Source organism: Aythya fuligula, chromosome 8 (assembly GCF_009819795.1).
Source record: "Aythya fuligula isolate bAytFul2 chromosome 8, bAytFul2.pri, whole genome shotgun sequence".
NCBI lineage: Eukaryota > Metazoa > Chordata > Aves > Anseriformes > Anatidae > Aythya > Aythya fuligula.
In genome coordinates, this window is record NC_045566.1 from 26,123,441 (window position 1) to 26,144,697 (window position 21,257).

General features: G+C 38.0%; 1 protein-coding gene across 1 annotated transcript in view; it reads left to right on the forward strand.

Annotated features, from left to right (window-relative positions):
- The window catches only part of NR5A2 (nuclear receptor subfamily 5 group A member 2), a 78,732-nt gene that overhangs the window by 27,632 nt on the left and 29,843 nt on the right, over positions 1-21,257 (forward strand). Inside the window, exon 5 of the mRNA XM_032192384.1 lies at positions 13,896-14,015. Coding sequence (XP_032048275.1) covers positions 13,896-14,015 — 120 coding nt within the window. The remainder of the gene's footprint in view (positions 1-13,895; positions 14,016-21,257) is intronic.

Sequence of the window (21,257 nt, forward strand, 5' to 3'; positions counted from 1 at the left end):
GTAGTCTTTTAGCTGAGAAAATAAGGAAACAGAGAGACTCCGTGTGCTTATTGGCACGGCGCACCAGGCACAAACCTACGGACAACAGCTAGAGTAACACACCAAAGACTTGAATCAATTTAGACACAGCTAATGCTTCTTATGGCTTTGTGTTCAATTTATTATTTTTTTTTCATGGCAGGAGAGCAAGGTGTCAGTGGCTGTATTTCACATGATTTTAAACCAACTGATTTTAGCACGGCACAGTTGAGCAGTTTCTGTGCCAGGCAGTTGATGCTGATGGTAGCTGTGAAAAGCTGGCATGATTTCTGCAAGCATTCCAAGACTAGAGAAGAAAGCCCTTCGTATTTTCATTAGTCATCCCTTTTCAGATTTACTTTTAATTCTTTCAGCAAAGCAGATTATTAAAAGCAATGACCTGAGGTCTTCATTCAGATATCAGACTTGCAATCCTGTATAATGCGTGCTGCAGGGCAGAGGTCACACTGACGAGTCTGTTAATGCAGTCACTGTGGGATAAGATCAATCTCCATACTTCACCATATTGATCTAATAGCTCATTGGCACTTCCCTCTTTGAATTGATTAGCTCATGTGTGAAAAGAGATTGATGGGTTTCTGACCCTGAGGAGCCCGTCAGGGCACACCCATGGCAGGGGAAGTGGATGTTTTCACTGCTTCATTTGGGTGGCTCATTATGTGGATGACTCACAGGGAATAAGGGTCATAACATTGTTTTATGAATTATTTACAACAAAATATCAGGTTTTCATTTCATTTGATGCTCTACCTGTACTGAATCCTTTATAAACAGAGCATGAAGAAAGAGACATGAACGACGAGTTAAGTGCCAAATATTTGCGTAAAGGGAACTAGCGCATATAAGTGACCTTAAAATACAATTTTACTAATATGAGGTAATCGTAATAGATATGAGGGTAGGAATAGACTTCATGGGTCATCTAGTCCATTCCCCTTATACTATGACAGAATATTGATGATATCTAGAAATGAATTACATTTTAATTGCATATACTGGAGAAGTACTCACAGTGAATCTAGTTCGGACACCTCAGGGAACTTCATATGCGCATTGCACTGGAGAAAGGGGCAATGTGCATGCAACATGTGAGCTAAAAATAAACTACGAACATTTTAGAAGTAACCTAAAAGAAAAAAAAAAAAAAAAAAAAAAAAAAAGGAGTCAACTCCATTTATCAAATAGTCATATATTTACAAAATGCATATATTTGACACAGTAGATTGGACTTTGGTGGTGTGTTTGCTCATGCAAGAGGGAATATAAAAGGAGCTGTCACCAGAAGCTGAATTTGGCTCGTATTAGGTTCTACTTAAAAAAATACATTATCAGTCTTCATAGATATAAAGCAATACAAACTAAGGACCTGCTCCTCGAGTCTTCTATTGAAGCACAGGCATTTTTGTACTTCTATCTGCATATGAATTGTTGAATTAGTCTTAAAGATGTTTATAATAAAATATTTTTTTATATACCATCCAATCTCAGGGTGGTATATGATACCATACCTAGGATGGTGTTGCATAGGGTGTCAGGTTTTAGTTATGCCACAATATAAAAAAATACTGAGGAAAAAGTTCTCATTGTGTTGTTATGCTGATGCTTATATTTATGAAAGAAAATAGTGAACTTGACCAATAATATCTTGTTGCATTGTTTAAATGGAAATTCTGGATTTATTTTGTAGACTGTCTGTTTGAAGTCATACAAAATCATATTTACAGAGAAACATCCATGCATGCTTCACACAGTCAGGCAATCCTTTTCTACTATTAGATTTATGGTAACAAACAGGTACTGCATAAAAACATAGGAATAGTCAGTACCTTCCCTAAAGACCCTGTAGTCTAAAAGAAACATATCCTCAGGCAGATTAGTTTTTAAAAAAAATAAAGAAAAGAGTCAAAGAGGGAATTCAGTCCATTAACTGTCAGTGACATGATGCTGAATATTTGTATAATCTTTCATTAACTTAGATTTCTAAATCATTCAAGATATTTTATATACCATGAAAATTGCCCTGATACAGACTTATGGAGCCATGTTAAAAAATAAGTTCTAATGTACCTAGAAATGAGATGTTATAGACAGTGTTACGATCCAATTTCCTTTAATAAATCTGGGATAAATATGTGATTGATGAATGATTCCTGTTTTATTTGGGTATCAAAGTAATATTTTAGTCATGGTAAATCTTCAGAAATTAAACTCAAATTTAATTACAAAACAAAATAACGGGTACACAGACATAGATTAATCGCAGATTGCTAGACGTTTGAACACAAATGGTGTAAAAAATTATTTTTTAAAAGAAAATTATGCCATTTTATTACAAACCCTTGCCCATTGACCAGAGTCTTCCAGTCTGACTGAAACCTCACTTTCATAGTTGTGGTATATGGTGCACTCATGGGTGAATGGGAAGTAATCAGAGCAACCTGATTTTGTTGTTCATCCTCCCAGCTGACATCCAGAAATGAGCTAAGAAAAAGCTAAGAAATTAGATGCTCAGACTTTCTCCCTTTTTCTTAAACTCACTGTTAATCTTTTGCATGCAGATATTTAGGAACCCAGTTTAGAGACTCAGCATTTGGATACCTGATAAGTGTCCAGCTGTGAAAACAGCTTGCTTAGCTGTGCTTGCCTCCTTCACCAGTCCACAATCATTTTTACCTGTAAAGTTTCTCTTCATTCCACGTTCTGTACTGCAAAAACTCCTCTTACCAACATAAGAAGAAGCCCAAATAAAAACAGCTTCTTCGAGGATATCACACAGAACTGTAGAGGGTTGGAAGGGACCTCGAAAGATCATCCATAGGGTCCAACCCCCAACCCCCATATCTTTAAAAAAACATTAATATTAATCCTAACTGCAGTGCTAATGTCTGTATGGGACCTGGGCAGAGATGTGACAACCTTATTTTAATGACACTTCAGAGATTTCCAAATTAGAATACAGGAAACAGGAAGTGGGAATAAATGAAACAATGCCAAATAAAGGGATAAATGGAAAAAACATTTTAATACACTATTCCTTGAACATTCATTCAATCAACACTTCCTGTGATTTTAATAGCATGGTTCTTTCTGCTCTTTTACACTTGAATTTTTCAGGAAAAGGAGCTAATTTTCACGTAGATGCTGTTCAGAGTTGAAAGAATTTAGCTAGATGGTAGTAGCTGCATGCCGAGAGCCTCCTGCAATGCTTTTAAGATGTAAAGAGAAGAGAGAAGCACTAAGTCTTTTGGATCACTCCTATATACACTAACTCACTGGTTCTTACTTCTCCACAGCGTGCTTGTATAACTTCAGCTTCCTTTGGCAGTGTTTTTAAGTGACTTTTTCTCTCAAATCGGAAAGGTACTAGTTCAGTACATGACAACCCCCATTCCTAATGCTGAACATTCTGTCACTTTCTCCCTTATCGTTGCATCTTCTTTCTCATTTCATCTCTGCCCCAGTGACTTACTGTTACTGCTGCAGCTCCTGGGATGTAAGACAACCTTTCTGTATTTTTTCTTCATCAGTATACCATCTCCTTTCACATCTTGTCTGAAGACACTGTTTCTTGTGATTTCTTACTGCTTTCGCTGTTATTTTCTCGGCAGTTTGATTACAAAACAGGAAAACACTGTGAAATACATTTGTGTGGCAAATGCAGTGCTTTACCAGCTTCTGTTGCCAAAGGTGTAATATAGGTGACTTTCTGTCCTGTAATACACTATAGCTCCCTGTCTTGAGACTTCGGATCCATATGTTTCGGTGATTCAAATACGGGCAGAAGGAAGGACTATGAAAAGTAAAATGGAACAACGTATTTTAGTTCCTGAAAAAGATTGAAATGCTGTGTAATCAAATGATAATGAACATTTAAAATATAAAACCAATTCTTCTATACCCAATATAGTGTTATATATATATAAAATAGATTATAAGCAAGCAAACAAATAGTATCAGTGTAACCTTAATGGCGAAGGGATCTCCATAGGAGCTAACATGGTGACATATTTTAATCTAGAAAATATTACCAATATAATAAAAGCAAAATAAAATAAAAATAAAATGTTACTATACACATTAAAAAGACGTTAATTTCAGAACAAAAATTAGTTGTGCCTTCAGATGCAGCATTTTTTAGAAATGGTACGTAAGATCCAATGTATTAGATTTGGCATGGTTTATTCAGTGTTCAGCCCTGGGTATCACTAACACATAAATGGAAATTTTTCCTTCTCTCATTTACACTGCTATAACTTTACAGTAATTGCTTTTTAGGTATGAAGTCAGAAGATGATTTGCATACTCCCATTAGTGTAACTGGGCACATAGTCCAGTGCTGTGCACACAAACCAACATCTGTAGGTGTCACCTTTTAAAAGAGTAAGATTATACTTCTCTTGGCTTGCCCTCTCCCTATAGCCCATACCCCCTTGAAGAGCTGTACTGGAAATAAAGAAATGCAAACGCTATTAAACAAGGGGGGAACCACACAGTGTAATTTAAATGAGAGCCAATTTAAGTAACTCTTGTGTTAATGCATGCAAAAAACAGTGTTATGGGGCATACAGCACTTGAAAGAACATGACCCTGTGTGTTGGGAGACTGCTCTGCCTGCCTGTTACCATATTAAAGGTTCTTTCTGAAATTAGCATGTCTCTCGTGTCACAAGCTAAAAATATTTTTCCATATTATACTTAGCTGATTGAGTTTAAATAGAATATTTATTCTGGAGAAAATAAATTTATTTATTACTATGATTTTAATAATTTACACTATTAATGCACCTCTGTGTGTTGTATTGATCTCTGTCGAGATTTGATGTTGCTGTTTTCTAATAAATTTTACAAATGAGAGTTAATGTAGGAGGTAAAGTTTACATATAAACTATTGGAATAAATGTCAGGTAGAAAAATGGGGTAGCTCTAAGAAAAACGACATGATAATTTATCCAATAAATCATCAAACAGGAAAGGAATATTACATATTAGAAATCCTTTCAGATAATACTATAATATTTGTGACTTGGAGAAGATCATAGAGACTTTAATTGAAGTCTGCTGTACAATAGAGTGAAACTGCTCACTGAATATATTGAAAATAAATTCACCATCCATTCTTTAAAATTTACTAGACTCAGTCTTGTCTTCTCATTCCCCAGAGAACATCATTGCGCATCCTAAAATGCAGATCAGACCCATAACGATAATGATGAATTGAATGGGCCTAATCCTGATTCTGTTTACACAGAAGTCAAAGGACTGGTGTCCATGCAAGTTCAGACTTAAGAATCTGGCCCAGCACATTTTGGAATTTAGTTTGTTGATACCAGAAAACACAGAAGTATTTCTGGAGTAATTCAAGGGAAAAGTTTTACTGTCAAAATTGCTACACAAACTACATAGCATTAAATGATTTATTTTTATTTTTTTAAGTTCTAGACCCAACTATTCACAAACTTATATTGTAATAACACTGGTACAGATACTCACAGGAGTAGGATTTTGAAGATCAGTTCTATGGATCCAGTCATGAAGAAGACATCTCCTTCTTCACCCTGTGAAACAGGTGCTGAGAAGAATAATTTTCCTCTTAACTTAGCTTTGCATTCACTTTGACAGGGAAGAAACATTGCATTGTAAGCAAAATTTTCACTTGGACTAAAAAGAAATCTTTTCCTTATTTTCAGTTTTAAAAAAATGATCCGAAAAAGAACCTGAGAAAAACACATTTATAATTCATCAGAAATAATGCTGACTGCAAAACACTAAGTATCATGCAGTTTGCATAGAGATACACATAGTTTTCAGGAAAAGGAAAAAAAAATTACATTTCATTTGCTGTGCTCTGTATTATATATACACACAAAGTTTATAGTAACAGCCCTTTCATTTGCTGTTTGAAGAACTGAGATTTGCTGTTTACTTTCCCCTTCATAGAGTGGGATAGACTCCAAACAGATTCTGAAGACCTATACAAGAAGAGAGGTCTTATTCTTTAGTAGGATCACCTTTTGCTGCTTGCCCATACTCTCTTCAGCAGTGTGAGCCCCTAGACCCATGTGTGTTGTGTTATATTCCTGCAAGAGTGCTGTGGACTGGTGCTTGAGGCTGTTTCTGTTATGGAAGTATTTTGACTAGTCAGAAGGTGAACATTGAAACTGGGAAGTGACTGGTCATGGCGGGTGTGATCCCCTTTCACAGTGATCTTAGACAGCCGGCCAGGGGCACACGAGGAGAAAAGATATTGCAGAGCCATCACTCTGCCCGTGGGCGTTCGCTAAGCAGGAAACACCCCATGCCGCCCGGAGCGTGGGCACTACCTAGTCACTTCAAGTTGTGGAAGGGTAGAAGCATGGGGATGTTCAAAGATATAACGCTGCTTTATGCTACAAATTCCTTATTTATGCCCTTTAACAAAGTAAAAAGTTGCTTGATATTCCAAATATTAATAGTGCTATGAATAGGGAATTAATGAAACATTTTAGTCCTCTCTGGGTTCTCTGATGTTGCAAAAAGGCCGAGCTTATTAGTCTTTCCTTCAGGGCGGTACTTAGCACTTACTTTCCTCTGTCTGGATACTGGTTCCTGGAAGGCACATAGAAATTTAATGTCTTGGATACATGAACTCTCTGTTGAAATTAGCTGACACTGGTTTGATGGATTCAGAAGTTACTGAAGGCAGAAGTGTACACACACACGCACACACAGGCGCAGGCACATACTGAGTATAATTGCATCTTTATAAGATCCTCTTTATATGCCATAAAGGAGCAGGAAGAGGCACACACTGGAATATTTCTATATTCCTTTCATTTTTAAATCATGAAAAAATGTAGATTGCTACCAAACTCTAGCATGTTTTATATTCACTTCAAACTAGAGCTAGACAGTCGTCTAACCAGAGCAACAGGACAGCCATCTAATGCAACCAGGGCTTGGAAAGCTCACTCCCTGCTTTCATGTAGAATAGGCAATTTTGTATAACACAGGTTTCTAGTAAAGAGCTGGAACGATCGTAGTTAATGTTGAATCATTTTTTCTTGAACTTTGCAGCATTTATTACTGAGGTTATAGACAGTAATCATGTTTAATTAGGGCATTCACTGATTCTGAAATTTTGTGCATTTTCTTTTAAAACCGCATTGGCTACCATGTGCTGCTTTTGACAGCAACCTTGCACAGGTTTCCCACTGTTAGCAGCAACCCATCTGCAGAGTCCAAATCCTTTTTTACCCATGTAATGATTTGGAAACCACGTACGCGTTCAGTAGTAAAAATTAGCCTCTGGAATGAACTTGTCATATAAAACTTTGATTTGGGGCGATTTGCTTCACTATAGCATAAGAAAATGAAGTATCGACTCAAGCTGTATGTCTGCAATGGCTTGTCAGTGATCTCCAAAATACATTTGAAAGGAAGTTCAACCATCCCTTGAACTTGTATGCTGTAGGCTGAACAATTCAGACAGATGTTTAATCGCTTCATATTCACTAGGAAATGGCTATTCAATGGCCGTAGAATTTGAAAGTGGCATTGGCACTCCCTTTTAGAAGCATAAGTAAAAACAATTCAGCTGAATCCAACACATTTTTATCACACAAATTTCAATCATCGTATTTTTTGTTTTAATCATTAGATACCCTTTTAAATTTTTAGTAGCAGAAAAGCCCAGAGCTATAGTGCTAGCTGATGCAAATGAAGATGAAAAAGGATTCTCCAACTTCTCAGAGACAGGGGTATAGACTAGGTAAAAGGTGAGAGCATTGTTTAGCAGAACCTGCAGCAATAACTAGAGGGAAAATATTTAACTTAAAGCAGCAGCAACAACAACAAAAAAAAAAAGCATGACCCTGAAACTTTTAACAGGTAATTCATCAAGTGCCAGGCTGAAAATACCTCTTCAAAACAAAAATTTCAATAAATCTGTGGTTGTTGGTTCCTGTATGCTAAATATTGTGAAACACTTTCCTAAAAGAAAGATACAGTGTGGTTCTGATAAGATTAAGAAGCATTTCAGCAAAGCATACACATTATTCTTCATTTTACCATTTGGCATTTTCAATGTTGTTCTTCAGAGAAAACAAAAGTCTATAATGATTAACATCCCCTGCTGTGGGAAGCATACACTCTACAACAATACTACTCTTGTGTTGCACTGGCCTTCCTCATCTATAACATCAGCACAAATAGTTTTTCAGATGAGTAACCAGCATTTCTGAGATAAGTCCTGCTTTTAACTGCAATTGATAATGTGGGCTTGGGTGCTGCTGTTTCCACAGAGGCCCCGTGAGCCTGCCAGCCTTGCAGTCATTCCCCTAGAGAAAGCTTGGGGCCCAGCTGAGTGGGAGGCCAGCGTTAGCAGGCAAACGCGACCCCCCGGCCACCAGCCCACCTTTCTGTCCCACCACAAGATCGCGTGTCACCGCAGCGCTCAGGATTACAACTTCGCACTTCAAGCTGAGAACCTATTTCCTCCACCCCCGGAAATATCCTACGTGGCTTGTATTGCATTGTATTGTGGAAGATAAATGATGCAAACCAATAGTTGTATCTAAATGTGGTCTAATACGTGCCTGTTTTCTAATCCTTGCCAGCAGAGAACTCAGAACAGTGATTTAAAGTCACCTTGTAACTCCAGCTTGCAGGGAGAACTTGGGCACGCGGAGGGAATCTGTGTTCAGACCTGTGTCTGGACATGTAACAGCGTGCATTTGAGCAATGCTATACAAGTCTTTCATAGTGGACATGGAAGAGTGTTATAGTGCCACGAGGCCCCATGGTCCTATTAAGCCTCAGGGAAAAAGGGTCAGTGGACTTCAGGAAACATCTCTTTCTCTTTTCAGAAACCTATTAGTTATATTTCCAGTACTCAAGAATCTGGGAGACCTTTTTTGCAGAACAGACCATGCTGTTACGTGAGTTGATCCTGGCTAGCAAGGGAGCTGGCAGGCAGCACAGAGGTGGTTGCGACAACGACCATTTGTGAAACACTTTCCTTATGAGCTTATGACTCATATGCTACGAGTAGGCCAAGCAGCATGAGATACAAGGTTATGAATGACTCCAAATTCTGACATGCTTCTTTGTCCTTGCTGTAAGCACAAGTGAATAGGATTTTCATATAGGAAGTAGGATTTACCTACTGCCATGTACAACGCTGTGAGAAAGCTACCCCTTGCTTCACCCATGTATTCCTACTACTTAAAAGACTGGTCAATGCACATGTCCATTTTCATCTCTGCTGGTGACAACTGCCATCCTCCGCTTGTCTGACAAAGTACCTACTCTTTCTCTACCCCAGCAGCATCATCTACTCTCACACAATCCCATTAAGCCTGCATAATATCCCATCTCATCACCTTCACCTTCAGTGTTTTACCTGACATCCAACTTCCCTTATGTCTTCTCTCACCACACAACCTCCTTGTCCCCTCCTTTAAAACCTCCTCTTAAGCACTCTCTTTGCTTCCCTTGTTATTCAGCCACTGTTTTACAAGTGTAATGCTTTACTCCTTTCATACTCCTAACATTATTACTCTTTCATGCCACCCTGTGTGCTGGAATTGATCCCTTATTTCAAGTCACACACTCTCCCTTTAGCTTCCTTCAAATCTTTCCTTATACACCATTTCATCAGCAACAATTTCCAGTTATATTGTCTCCACTGATAAGAGTCTTCTTTTAATTGCCACAGACCAGACAGGACCTAAATTTAACCATCTGGGCACAGTATTCACTCTCACTTTTGCTTGAGGCTAGATAGTTGTCAAATGGGTATCTCATCTGACAGCTTGCTTAGGTAAGACATTGGTTACATTATCCTTGTGTCAATGGTCTGTTATGGCAGGGAGCAGCTGCAAATCTGGGGAGTATTCTTGTAGTGGACAGTTGTTGGCTATATGATGATCAATTTTTATTTATAATCATTCCCAGTAGTAGGGACAAAGGGTACTCTCAAAGATCTCCGCAAGCTGAAAAGCCTCAAAGTTTAGCCACCAGTACAAGCTCTGGGGCTTGTTTCTAATTCAATATTTACCATGATTGAAAATGATGTTGATTATAAAGGAAAATCCCAGACTGAAACTAAGCTATCGTGACGACACAATCTTACCTTTTCTCCTGCTCACCTTGTTAGTGGAGGACTAGAGTGCTCTGGTGTCACACGAGACTGGAGTCCACAAGGTGCATTTTCCACATAGTACCTTCCTTTTAAGAATTCACTCACCATTTCAGCATCTTTGCCCCCAGGATCAGTTTAAGGCACATACTTGCTATGGCCAAAGGCTGATTTTTTGTTTTGCCAGATAATGCACAGTTACTCATGTGCCATGGAAACACAAGGGTGTTTGTGTTATGGCTGAAGTCACACACCTCGTAAAGTTTGCCAGCTGATTCTAACGTAAGATGTGCTATGTTACCGTGTTTGTTCAGTGATCTACATTGTTTTCTATTTTCCATTTCCTAGGCGTTAGCAGAGTTAAGGTATGTGATTTTCCTCATCTACATGCCTTTCAGAAGTAGGCTGTAATTGATCCTCCATTTCAGTAATTCATGACCCTCCTTAAGGTCATCTCTGTTTCTTCCCAGTGAAAACTGGGAAGCATTCTGCTGCCCTGCCAGCTTTCCTGAAATGGCAAAAGCAGCTGGATCTAATAGTTTTCTGAATCCAATGTTTTGGATGTGTATTTTGCTTTTTATGATACCCATTTTAGAGGCTTTCACTGGCTAAGTTACAGTGAATACAGGGGAGCAGATTTTGTGAACCACTGGCAGATGTTCGCTGTTGCTAGTTTTATGAGTCTTGTAGAACAGCAGGAACAGGCTATGTGCAAAACATTTTTTTTTGTGATTTTGCCATCTCATACTGTTCTCACAGCACTGTCTCAGTAATGATATGATAAAGCTTGGGAGGTAGGCTTTGATTGCAGACTAGCTGCTGTTGGGGCCTTCAGAAAGCCAGACCTGTAAAGTGCAGTTTGTTTTCAAAAGTTGCTGCCTGTGGCTGAGACAGATGGGTTAGCCAGAAATATGTCATTTATAATATAATCAAATGCTTGACCTCTTATTCAGGTATTAGTTGTTACAACATGGATGTTGAACGTTTAAACTGTCTCACAGCTTGTTTTGTTCAGATGTAAGCTGTGGTAGCTTTGTGTGAAATGCTAATTTTGGATGAAATTATCATGTTGGCATGATTTATTTGATTTTTGTAACACTGTTGCACAGGGAGAAAAAAAAAAAAAAAAGGAAAAGCAAGAGTACTAGAACCTGTAAATTTCAAATAATGCCTTCAAATAATGCCTTATTTTAAACATGGACCATATTTTGGGGGGGAGTGTTTCATTGCTGTAATTTATAGCCCTCTCTTGAGCTAACAAGTCACTTGGCTGAAATGTTTTTGTAGACAAATACACATTGTGGGCAGAGGAAGAGAGATCTTTTAATACAGAATCAGCCTTGCTCTGTGATCTGAACAGAAATGAATTATCATGGGTACAGACAGCATAGGGATGGAGCAAGGCTGAGTTTGTGATAGCACTAGCTTTGCACTGACTTAGTAATATATCCATCTACAGAGTCCACACCTCTTTCTATCCTCCACCTCTATTGCCCGTGGATATGTGGCTTACAGGTGTTATCTGAGCTTACAAGTATTAACTACAACTGTAGGCGATATTTTAAAAGATTATGCTTAGTACCTCAAAGCCAAAGCATGTGAAACTCTTGAACTATCAGAACCGAGAGTGTTTCACCCATCACCAGTTCAGCCTTTTTGTGTCTGTAATAAACAAAGACAAATGGAAAACAAATTAGGAATGGAACAGACAATCTTAATACAAGCATTAAATAATTCTGCAGTGGTGGATTTTGCAACCTTAAGATGTCATTTTGGCATAGATATATGATTTCTAGATATAATTTCTGTATCTAGACATTTAGATATAGAAATGATGGATATATTTTTTTAATTTTATTTTTTTTTAATTTCTGGAAGAACCAACAAAAACAACAACAAGCAAACAAACAAACAAAAATCCAAACCACAAAACAATGCCATCCTCTAGGCAGACCAGCAGTGGAAGGAATGAGATGTTTCCCAGCATAGATACCTGTTACAGCTGTGGAGTAGGGCCTAGTGAAGGCTATGGGGGAGAAAGGGCTGTACACAGGTACTCCTGCACTGGCTTTACAGTGGCCCGCTCCCTTTCTATCCTGATTTAATTTCTTTGCACAGTCCAGTGAGAAGGAATAATTTAATACAGATACCTAAGGGGAGAAACTGGGACAAGAAGAGTTGGGAGAAGATTGTGATGCAGAGAAGTTAAGGAAAATAAGGGAGTCAAAGAAAGAATTGGACGTCTAAGATGAAGTCTGAGCCATACGGCAGGTGACTGGAAACAGGGAGAAAATACCAGGCAGCTTTCATAGATGACACTTGGAAAATCCATCAGTAACAAAAGTTACTTCTTTTTCTACCACACAACAAGAAAACAAGCTGGAAAGGATAAAGCTCAAAAAAATCATTGGATGAATGATGATAACACTTGAAAATACCTATTGCATTATTTATTTAAGCTCATGCAAGATTGCTCCTAAAAATGCAGCTTCCCATCCATCATCAAATGAAGTTCTAAACCAATCCAAATTAGAACTCCTCAAATAATATTTTAATAGTTCTGTCTGGGAAATTTTATGCAGCTGCCCTCTAAAAATATTCTCCTTGTTAATTTATTTTTTATTTCTCCTATTTTATATAATTTTGAATCCGTTCAGCATTTGCTATATACGAAGGCTTTTAGAGTTCTTTGAACTGTATACATACTATTACCACATCCACACCACGCAATTAATTGTAGCGAGGCTAATGTACGCACCCCTTAACTCTCCCAGGACTGTCTGAAGTCAAAGACTTCATTTTTTTTAGGAAAGAAATCAGTAAGTTCAGTAAGAACAGATGCAGAGGATATTGATGTTTACCATGACTTAAATTCAAAGTCCTTCCACTAATTTGTGCATTTTTTCCCCATGTCACTGCAAATTTTCATAATTTTTCCATGGATAAAGTGAATAAAACTGAATGCAGTCCAGTTGCAATTGCCATCAGTTTAGTGAGACACCTTGTTATCCTGTAATGTGCACATCTCAAATACCAACACACCAAAACCTTAATGTAGGCTGCTTGTGCTGAGTGCCCAGAACATTCCTGCTATTGCCAAATGCAGTCAGTGATAAGTCTCTTACTGCCTTATGTACATGCCTTTCTTGCCCTGCTGGTGACACCTGAAGATACCCACCTTGTGTCTGTTTTCTTCTTTCTCCATAGTAACACAATCATTCTTAGAGACAATGTTTACCACCTCTTCACTTTTTCCTTTGCAAGGAGCCTACTTCTGACTTGGGCCTGTTGCAGCAATAGTGCTCTTGAACCTGCAGATTCTTCTGTTTTCCAAAAGCTGAGATTCAAGGATGGGGAGTACGGGAAAGTTCACGTTAGCATTGTTTCTGCTATTTTTGCTTTTGGCTAAAAATAATGTCCTGTTGCTATGAGTGTTTCGTAATTACCTTATAATACTAGTATTACTTTGCTTAACGTTGCCATAGTTCTGATTTCCTAGAATCAACTTCCTGTAATCAACTGCAAATCTTCTATATATCTTACAGATACTGTTTTCAGCAATGCCCTATTTGTTCAGCTGAGAATAGCAGTTTTGTGGACAAATAACTTTTGACAGCATTTCTGTTCACGTGATGCCTGAAGGAAGTGGCATGTTAGCCAGTGTCCATTAGTGACTCCACAGTGTGATGTAAAACATAACTCCCAGCGTAACGCCATTAATGTTCATGTTTGCTTTACAGGTTGATGACCAAATGAAGTTGCTACAGAACTGCTGGAGTGAACTCTTAATTCTAGATCACATTTACCGGCAAGTGGTACATGGGAAAGAAGGCTCCATCCTTCTGGTTACCGGGCAACAAGTGAGTATGTGGGCTCAGAGAAGTATTGATGGCTTTTTAATAATCATTTTCAAAATAGCAGGAGTTTAACTAGGTCAGAAGCACTTCTGTGTTCTCAGAGATTCTCCACAAATAATGTAGATAAAATGACTTGTGCACTCTGTTCCTAGTCTGTTGATTACAGCTAAACTTGTAAAAGCAGATATAATCATAAGAACTTTGCTTTTCAAATATACTTGTATACTTCAGTGATTGAAAAACAGCAGATGAGAAATGTCTCTCAAGAAGTTGTATTTCTTTGGAGCTAAAATGGCTTGTTTCTGACAGCAACAACAACAGACATCCAAAACCCTACACTGTAGGTCTAAGTAATTTATTTTATTTTCCCATCATAATTATGGTTTACTCAAAAGAATCACTAGCTGGGTGAGAATCCTAGATAACCTGCAGCTACTGCCTCAAAAATATCTTGCTTTTAGACAAATATGCACATGTGAAGTACTGGGGAGTTGAGACATTAATCCCAGGAATATTATTCAGTCCGTAAGATATAAATGCAGGTATTGTCTCAGGAGCTGTCTCAGGCTATGTACCCTGCAGTTTCTGCACAGCTTTTCAGTGGCTAATTTTCCTCAGGCATCAGATGTTGAGATTATCCAAAATGCAAGAGCAGTAATGTGGCAAATATTAGGAAAACTCAGAGAAAACCCAAAGAAAGTAGAAGTTTTGACTCACCCATACTTCCCAAAGCACAAAGGACATAAAGAACCTTATTCCCAGAATTCTTATTCTGGCCTCAACAGGAAAAAAAAAAAAATCAGTATCAAAGAAAAACAAAGTGCATCTGTACATTATGTTCCTGATTCAAAGTGAAAACAAATGATGGTCCACTGGTATTTAAGCAGCTACAAATTGAACTGTCTTGATTTATACACATGGGAAAGAGTTCCTTTTCCTAACTACAGATGCATCATTTGTGTCAGCATGCTCCAGAATCTGTTTACAGCTTTAGTCACAATTCTAAAAGTCTAGCCAGTTTTTAATGCTAAGAAGAGTTTATAAGAATCAGAAAATGAGGAGAAACAATTGTTTGCATTTGTGATTAAAAGGTGTACAATAGAAGGGAAAAATTATCCACTTGTCCAAGAAAAATAGGAAAATTCAAATTCTATCTACAGAACGACTCCTGCACTTTTGTGTGAAGTCCCTAACCTATGTGAGATGAAGTTGTACTCTCTCATTATATGAGAAAAAAATTAGTTGTATCACTCCTGATGTATATCAGTGCTACTGAGAAAACTATTGATTCCATTTCCATTTCATCATCTGCAAAACGACGACGATTGTACTGGCAACAATTTTATTTACCACAAAAGGTGCTTGTTTTTAAAGGCATGAGTAGATAGACAGCTTTCTCTCCCTGAGAAAACTGTCAAATTAATGTCCCATTTGTTATGTAATTAGCTAGGTTTTTAAGATAGCAAGTGTCTAGGTGCCACTGAAATTGTTAGAGATATATAAATACCTTCAAGTTTTAGCCACTGTCCCCATTTTTCCACAGTAATAGTTCTCAGCTGGATTAGCCACTTTTATCTTTACTTGTAGAAAAAAACAGCTGTACATGTTCTCATGGCAAAGCAGAGCATTTCATCACTGTTGGACAACAGGATGCTAATTAAATGCACTGCTTACAGATCATCAGCTGGTTTTGGATCTTGTATATTTCCAACTAAATTAAAACCTGGCTAAACTGAACTGGTTGCGTCCATTTTTGCCCCAGCTTTATCAAGTAGGTTTAATACATCCCTCTTTCAACCCAGTTTGGCTTTTCTATGTCAACATTTGTCATTTGAAGCTGGTGCAAGCACCCACAGAGTACCCATCACCTGCTGCTTCACACTTAGGCTGCTTGGAGAACAGGGAGAGTATTACCAGAACACTACAGCCAGTTCCCTTCCGTATTGACTGCAAGTTTTTTCAGCTTATGCCTGCTGCTGGCTCCTCTCCTCCTCCCAGAGCTCTGCTGCAAAGCACAGAGGTCTAGGAGACCTTGTTAGCAAAGAAGGTGCTGAGTACCTCAAACTGGGCTGCGTTTGCTGGTACTAAGTCACCAGCCACGTCCAGCAGCAGTCCCACATTTTTCTGGCTCATCCTATAACTAGTTACTTGACATCCTTGCAAGTCTCAACTCTAGCTGAACACTCGCTATTTTAACATCATCCCTGAGTACCTGGACAGTTTCTTGTTCTGAGCCATTTCCTGCTTTTACTTTTTTGCACTGCAGCTCAATCATGAGTTACTTGTTTCGCCTATCTGATCCAGTACAGCTGCTCCTTTTCCTATCAGGATGGACCACCCTAGCAGCATCAACTTAGTCTGTTGTCTTTCTGAGACTAAAGTCTGGCTCAAATATATTTATGAAAGGGGAATTATGACTGTTTGTCTCAGCTATGTAGCTATAAAATAATTCTGGAAAGCCACAGTTCTAGACTAAGGCATTATCAATATTTGCCACTGTACTAAATGCTGCATACTTGCTGGTGGATGCCCTGATCTTTTCAGTTCCCCCAGTAGGGAAAGGGAAATAATCATGCCACCATCTCATAAAAATTAATTGATTAAGGTGTGGAAAGCACTCCAACACTTCTGATGAAAAATGCTGTATATGTTTTTATTTACTGCTACCAGCAAAGCACTGAGCAAAATTACAGTCAATCACCTTGCTTTCAAAGATATTAACTTTAAACTGAGGACTAGAGCTAGATAGCCTACTTTATTACCTGAGAGATCATGATTATTGTCACAAGTTACCAAATTTAAGACCTCAGAAGCCTTATTCCTTGCTTTCCTTAATACATCCTTCCATAAAAGCTACTCATAAACACAGTCCTTTTTACAATCACAATCAAGGGGGAAGCTGTAAGGGGGAGCTTACTGCCACTTAATTAGAACATACCTGTTCTCTCCACTCAGAGTGCACAGCCTCTGCTCCTCTGATATAAAAGTCAAACTTCATGTAGCTCTCCAGGGCCATACCATTTTCTGTTCTATCATAGGTATCTAAAATGGGCTAGTAGTTAGAAGCACACTCATAATTTTCGAACACATTGGCTCAAACCTGTTACTCTAGGGCATTCTTATCACATTACCATACATCTGCATTTCCCTCAAGCCATTGGCTTATGAGTTTTTCCCTGTGTCAATCCACTGTTCCCACTTTGATGGGAAAAAAGTGCAGTCAGCAACAAAGAAGTGAATACTGTCCCTTGCACAAAAAGACTGTGTTTTACTTTATTTTGTTATTTATTTGGTTGGAGTTTCATAAATGAAGCTCTTTTGTGTGTATGTGTTTCAGGAAAGCTCTTTTTTCATATCATTACAATTTCTCAGCAATTCCTCAGAAACAAGTTCCTCCCTATGCTGCGCACTTCATTTTCTGCACTAAGTACTGCCCCTCAGCAGTAGTAATTACCATTTCAAAAGGAAATAAAGTAGCACAAATGCATTTTACAACTCTCCAAATTTCATAACAGAAAACAGCTAAGGAGTGATTTGCAACATGGAAGTTAATTGTAAATCATTGCCAATATGCTCTCCACATGCCAAGTTCCATAGGCTTGCCACGTGGCATGTAATTTTAACAGACAATTTCTAATTATAGAAATTTAATTCCTCCAGCTTGAGCACTTTCCTTTTGTATCTTCTGCACCAACAATACACAGCCAACTTTCAAGATCCAGCACACACAGGGTACATACTAAAGCTCTGTACAGATTATCACTCACTGTTCATGCATTTTCAAGCAGTAGTCAACAAACAACACCTGAATTGTAGGTTCAGTTGCCCAGACAAGCTGCTTATTTTGTTCACACCTACAGCACTCATTGCCAAATTTTCTGTCTGTTGAGTTTGGTCAAAATCTTTCTGATTAAAAAGGCAGTCTAAAAATGTGCCACCATCTGAGATTTTTTGAGATTGTTCAAACTACTGATTGACGGGCAATCACACAAATATATCTTTCCACCTAGATTTGTATTCTAAGAGTAGCAGCAGAGAAGAACACGAGGGATAACCAAGATCTCAACAGTGTTGTGTTTTAAAGCAAATCATAACTTAATTTCAATTAAGAAATTTGTGACTTGAACCTTTTGTAGCTCTTTCAACTGTACCTTATTGAAAGGTGTTGATGCATCATGTAGGGGCTTTCCCTGAGGAATTTTCTGTGGTAATGTCATCTTTGTTAGACTTACCCACTTGCAGAGAAGGTTTCTAGTATCCTGGTGTAGTTGTATTTGCTGAGGCCTTCAGAGAATCTGCTTGTCTTAGGGACCAACTTGCAAGTTCAGTGACTTACCGCTTTGCTGCTGAAAAGGTTTTCAGGAAGCAGCTTTACTTTCAAACTGCAGTCTGCAGATGACTGTATCACAAAGAAGGATCACCCCTGCAGAAGTATCAATGTTGTACAAAGTTACAAGAGTGTTAGAGGAAGGAGTGTCTCAGAAGGACAGGAGAAAGGAACTGGCGAAAAAGTAGATAAGGAAACACAATATTTTGGTCATCCTATGAAATGAATAAAAATACATATACTAGTCATGGGTATAAGAAGCTAATGGATAGGTAATACAAAGCAATTACTTCATATATTCTCGGGAACTACTCATTTTTATTAGATATATATACGCACACATGCATACGTATGTGTGTACATACGTATAATTTTTTCCATTAGGTTTGTGATTGCAATCATAGTTGTAGTTGGCAAAAAAATAAAAATGATATTGGTATTTGGGAGCCAAATCTACAAGTTCTTGCATACATGGAATTCGATTGAAGGTGGTCAAGCCACAATTTGATTGCACGTGGTCAAGCAATCATCATTCTGCTGTTCAGTGTAGTACTTGTTCTCTCATATCCAGGCTTGTACGGTTTCTCACTCTAGTGCTTTCCGCCTAATGGAAAAGAAAACAAGGTTATGGTGGATGTTAGAAGTGTCTCAACATCTTATGAAGATGTTATGCTAGCTGTTTTGGGGGGCTGAACTAGATGTTCTCAATTAAACTAAGTAAAGTGGATCAGAATCCAATCTTTAAAAAGTGTCCAATTCAGGTGTATCCAAAGATACACTTTAGTGTATCTTTGAACCTTTCTTTTGACTAACTATGGCCACACCTGTGAATAACCTGGTCCCAATTCACATTTGCTTTGCTATATTGTCATGAACCCATCATCACATTGTGTTTTTAAGTCTAAAATTCCAATTCCAGTAACACCATCATGAAGAGAGCACCCAACATGATTCCCTGCATGCCAAAACCATTCAATTTCCCACATGCTAACTTTGTCACATTCATAAGAAAAAAAAAAATCTTTTGTATTCTGTACATACTGCTCTCATAAAGAGAACAAAATCTATTTGGCTGGAGTCTGCAAGGCTGCTGGTCCTTCATACAAGTCCCATACTACTGAACCTATTTCTCCATATAAATTAATATGAAATTCCACATTTGATTTCAAGATTGTCCATCAGGAGAAAAATTGTTCAGAGTCTCAGTTCAATGAAAAAAGCAATACATCAGTCCATCCCAAACAACTGTAGCCTATTGGAGTACTTACACTGATGGGATCCAAAGTAAACGTATCCAGTCTTACTGATGGGGAATAATTTAATGTAGTAGAGCAGAGGCTTATATAGGAATACATATATGAAAAGGGAAAATGAACTTAACTGAGCTAAAAAGCCCCTGAAGAAACAAACTGAATTAGCACAGTCCTAAGTGCTAATATTTGCAAAATATTAGGCCTAAATATTTGCAAAAAAATTCAGTGACGGTCTGTCTTCTGATGAGGCTTATGGATATTCATATTCAGCAATGATTGCATATCATACATGTATCTTCTCTAAGAAACAAAGTGCATTGCAATGCATAAGGAAAGAAATGTATTCTATTGTGCTCTAGCTTAGTTACATTCTGTATGTTATTTTAACATCAGCATACTAATAATTTGAAGAACCTGGCTGTCTTCATTAATAGCGTAGAAAATTAACGCTACTGGTTAAAACAGCACTCTAAATGAAACTTAACTATTTTATCATCATGCATTTTATAACATAAATATATCTACTATAAATTAATCTGTATATGATCAACTACAGGGCACATAATCCAGTCTTGACATACAAGTGTTTTTGAAACTAAGTTAGATAAAATAAATGCAGTACTTTAGAGTGCTACTATTTGCATATTATAGCTAATTAGCAAGCACAATATCATCATCCTAGGGGAAAGGTCCACTGGCAGCTTAATTCATTATCTTCTATTATTGTGTATCATGTTAAAATGACAAGCACCTTACACTGTATAAGTCATCACAATTTTAATTAATATATCCAAAACTGATATAAGCATCTGCTGATTTTGTCTGTGCTCAGTCCTCCTCAATTTTTGTACGTAGGCATTTCTCCAAAGTGTTTTTTCCACATTCATTTGCTTTGAAATATAATATGAACATTGTTTTAAATGTTTTAAATGAAATTATTAATCATATGGAAAGATCAAAATGAATTTAATAACCACCATCCTTGCGAGTAAAATATATATTCTCTCCTACCTCATGAAACAGTAGAAGAGTAATTATGGTTGTGATAGTAAATTAACTTGCTCGCTATTTATTGTGCGCAACGTTTTCTTCTGGGACAAATGCTGACCCAGACATGTAGCCACTAGAGCCAACTCTCAGGCTTCCATCTGGGTCAGGACTTCAAGCACAGGACAGACTGTTGAGGGTGAGTCCCCAGGCTATCACAGTTTTTCATCCGAGGATGGGAGCATTGGCAGAGCCCCCCACAGCCTGCAGCAGCCTGTGCTGGCCAGAGTTGCATGGAGCAGAGCAGAAAAAGGACGGTTGCTTTGCTGCACCCAGACGTCCTCTGCCTCTCGTCTCCGTGCCCCAACCATGCAGTGATCTAACTTACAAATGGTTCTGGCTCACAGTAGTGTCATTCCCGTAGATCAAGTACCTGATAACAGCTATTAGCAAGTAAAAGCATGCTAATACTACAGTCTGTACACTGTTGCAAGCTTGCTGAAACACTGACAAGGGATTCAGTTCAACACAACTTTTCCATAGGACATATGACTCCACTGTCGTATCCTAGAAATCAAATACAATTTAATTTTAGAAGGAAGAAAGGAACCTGATTCCACCATTATACTTTAGGCTTGGTTTTGTGGGCAGAGAGACAAGGACTTTATGCCAGAAGCC